General features: G+C 41.4%; 1 protein-coding gene across 1 annotated transcript; it reads left to right on the top strand.

Annotated features, from left to right (window-relative positions):
- Positions 1–1,801: 1,801 nt before the first annotated feature.
- On the top strand, positions 1,802–2,347 carry LOC140007257 (uncharacterized). The gene has a single exon (XM_072049963.1). The coding sequence runs from the start codon at positions 1,802–1,804 to the stop codon at positions 2,345–2,347; it is 546 nt and encodes a 181-aa protein (XP_071906064.1).
- The last annotated feature ends 435 nt before the right edge of the window (positions 2,348–2,782 follow it).

The raw sequence follows: 2,782 nt of genomic DNA, 5'->3' as shown, positions 1-2,782 counted from the left end.
TGTCGATCACCAATCGTCACTGGTTCCAGTTTGGTTTTCGCTACCAAAACTTCCAGTTCACTTTTTCAACAAACAATGCTTGTTTCAGATTGTCGCTTGTTTTGGACGTCCATTGTGCTTCGATTCAGCCACAGTTTCCTTGTCTCGCCCTAGTGTTGCTAGGGTTTGTGTCAAGGTGGATCTTTTGAAGGAGTTGCTGCCATGAGTTTGGATTGTGATGGGTGGCAGTGACAATTTTTGTCAGGCGTTAATCCCAAAGAAGTTCCCGCTGTATTGTTCCCATTGCTTTTGGCAAGGCCATGGGAATGATTCTTGTCATGTTTGCATTCGGAGATGAGGCTGCCATAGAAGGAATTTCGTCTGATGTCTGTGCAGTTACCTGGGAAAGTGGCTAGTACTGGAACGAAGGGGAGGTCTGACATTGCCATACCAAAATCTAATGCGGGCAAGACAAATTGTCTGATGTTGTGGGTGGGAATGATTTGGTTGATGGTGCTTTTAAAGGTGAGCGGGATAGGCAGCGGATAGGTGAAGCAGAGATGTAGGAGCAGGTTGCGTAAGATCCTTTTGGGACTGTTGGAATACGAAGTAGGAGCTGCAAGTCAAGGAGGTAGTGGCCTTGGTGCCTACCACAGCACCTGAGGTCGCAATTCTCAGGCCTGCCAAACCTGACTTGGGGATGGCAGAGCCCGGCCTAGCAATAGCAGTTGTAGCACAGGCATCCTCTGAGGAGTTAGAACTGGATTCAGGCCTACCAGCTATTCAGGAGTTTCGGTATGTCTCTGGTGTAGGTGATAAAGTCAACGAAGAAGAGCTTCACGAGGTGCAGGGTTGAGTAGGTAACCTATCGCCTAGAGGCAAACTACAAGAGATGAGCTTGGGTGGTGCTGTGAGTTCTCTCATTGCACTGAATCTGGAACCAGTCATTATTGTAGGTGTCGATGAGTAGAATATGGACAGTTTTAGGTGGCTACACATGCTATGAAATGAGTTACTCGTGTTCTAATTCCTTCTAATCATTCTTTACGCTTGCAGACTATTTCATCAAAGAAATTCATTCACTACCTTAGTTGATGATTAATTTCTTGTTTTGGAATATCTAGGGTGTTGCTCGGGCCCCTAATTTCAAAAGACTTCATAGGTCAGTTAAGATGCATGCTATTCCTTTATTAGTAGTTTGCGAGCCTAAGGCTGATTTGACAAAAATTAATTTTGTTCGTATGAAATTGGGGATGGATGGTCATGTTGCGAATCATTGGGGTACAATTTGGGTTTTTCATCAATCTTCCTTTAAGTGTCAAACAATGGGAGAGTCGGACCAGCATCTAACGTTACATGTGAGATCTCAGTTATTTCCTGAGGAGGTTTACTTCTCGTTCGTTCATGCTAAATGCATACCTCAGGAAAGGGTTTTGTTATGGTCGGCATTATTATGTGATAAGCTAGTATCTATGCCTTGGCTCTTGGTTGGGGATTTTAATGTCATATTAAATGCAAAAGAAAAGCGAGGGGGATTACCTTTTAGACATGCTAATGGGGTTGATTTAGCACATTTCATGTCGTTGGGGAAGTTGGGGATGCTGGTTTTTTCGAATCCCAGTTTACTTGGTGGAACAATAGGTAGGACAGGGCTCGGGTTTGGAAGCAGCTTGACAGACTCCTACTTAATTCTGCTGCAATCTAGATGGAGAACATTGTAGCGGTTCAACATTAGGGTAAGGACCAATCTGATCATGCTCCCCTATTGATGTATGTATCAACAAGGCTAGATGACAAGCCCAAACCGTTTGATCCGACTACCATGCCTTGGATTGAGGAGGCTAATGAAAAGATAAAGTTGGTATGGCAAAGGATTCGGACCGCACAAGGTCGTCAGAAGAGTTATGCAGATAACCGAAGGAAGGATTTAGAATTTGCGGTTGGAGATCAAATCGTTCTTAAGATTACACATCTGAAAGCAAGTTTAATGTCTAGAAAAGGAAAGAAATTACAACCGAGATTCATAGGGCTGTACAAGATTATCCAACGTGTAGGAAATGTGGCCTATAAGTTGGAATTGCCACCAAGTTTGTCTCGGATTCACAACGTTTTCCACACGTCCATGCTTAAGAAATATCACCCAGACCCTTCTCATATTTTGCAACGGAAAAGTATTGAAATTGATGAGACACTGACCTACGAGGAAAAACCAGTAAAGCTTTTGGTTCGTAAGGTGAAAGAATTGAGAAACAAGCGGATTCCATTGGTGAAAGTTCTTTGGAGGAATCATGGAATAAAGGAAGCAACCTGGGAAGTCGAAGAAGCAATTCGAGGAAAGTATCCAGGTCCTATTCGCAAATCAAGGTAAATTTTTGAGGACAAAATTTTTTTAAGGGGGAGAGGATGTGAGGACTCGAAAATTTACTTATTTTAAATTCCTATTACTAGTTTATTTTAATATTTAATGGTCCGTTTACTTCGAATATTTTATTTCAACCTTTTTAGACCCGATTATATGGAACTATGACTTACTTATATTTTTAAAATGACACGTTTCAAAATTTAATTTTTGAAAGCTCGTTAAGTGAGAATAGTGAATATGCATTTGGAGACAATAAACAATTTGAGGATACAGTGAACTTGGAGAGTGAAGACTCATACATTAGTCTCAAAACAGTTATTTTTATGATTAAGTACTCAAGTACTAGATAATTATACCATCGTTATAAGAATCCCTTAGAAATTTTACTTTATCGCGCACAAATCGGAAGTACGCGTTTTCGCGCGCGCAATTATTTGAGGG

This window comes from Coffea arabica, chromosome 5c (assembly GCF_036785885.1).
Source record: "Coffea arabica cultivar ET-39 chromosome 5c, Coffea Arabica ET-39 HiFi, whole genome shotgun sequence".
NCBI lineage: Eukaryota > Viridiplantae > Streptophyta > Magnoliopsida > Gentianales > Rubiaceae > Coffea > Coffea arabica.
This window is presented reverse-complemented; position numbering and strand designations above follow the sequence as displayed.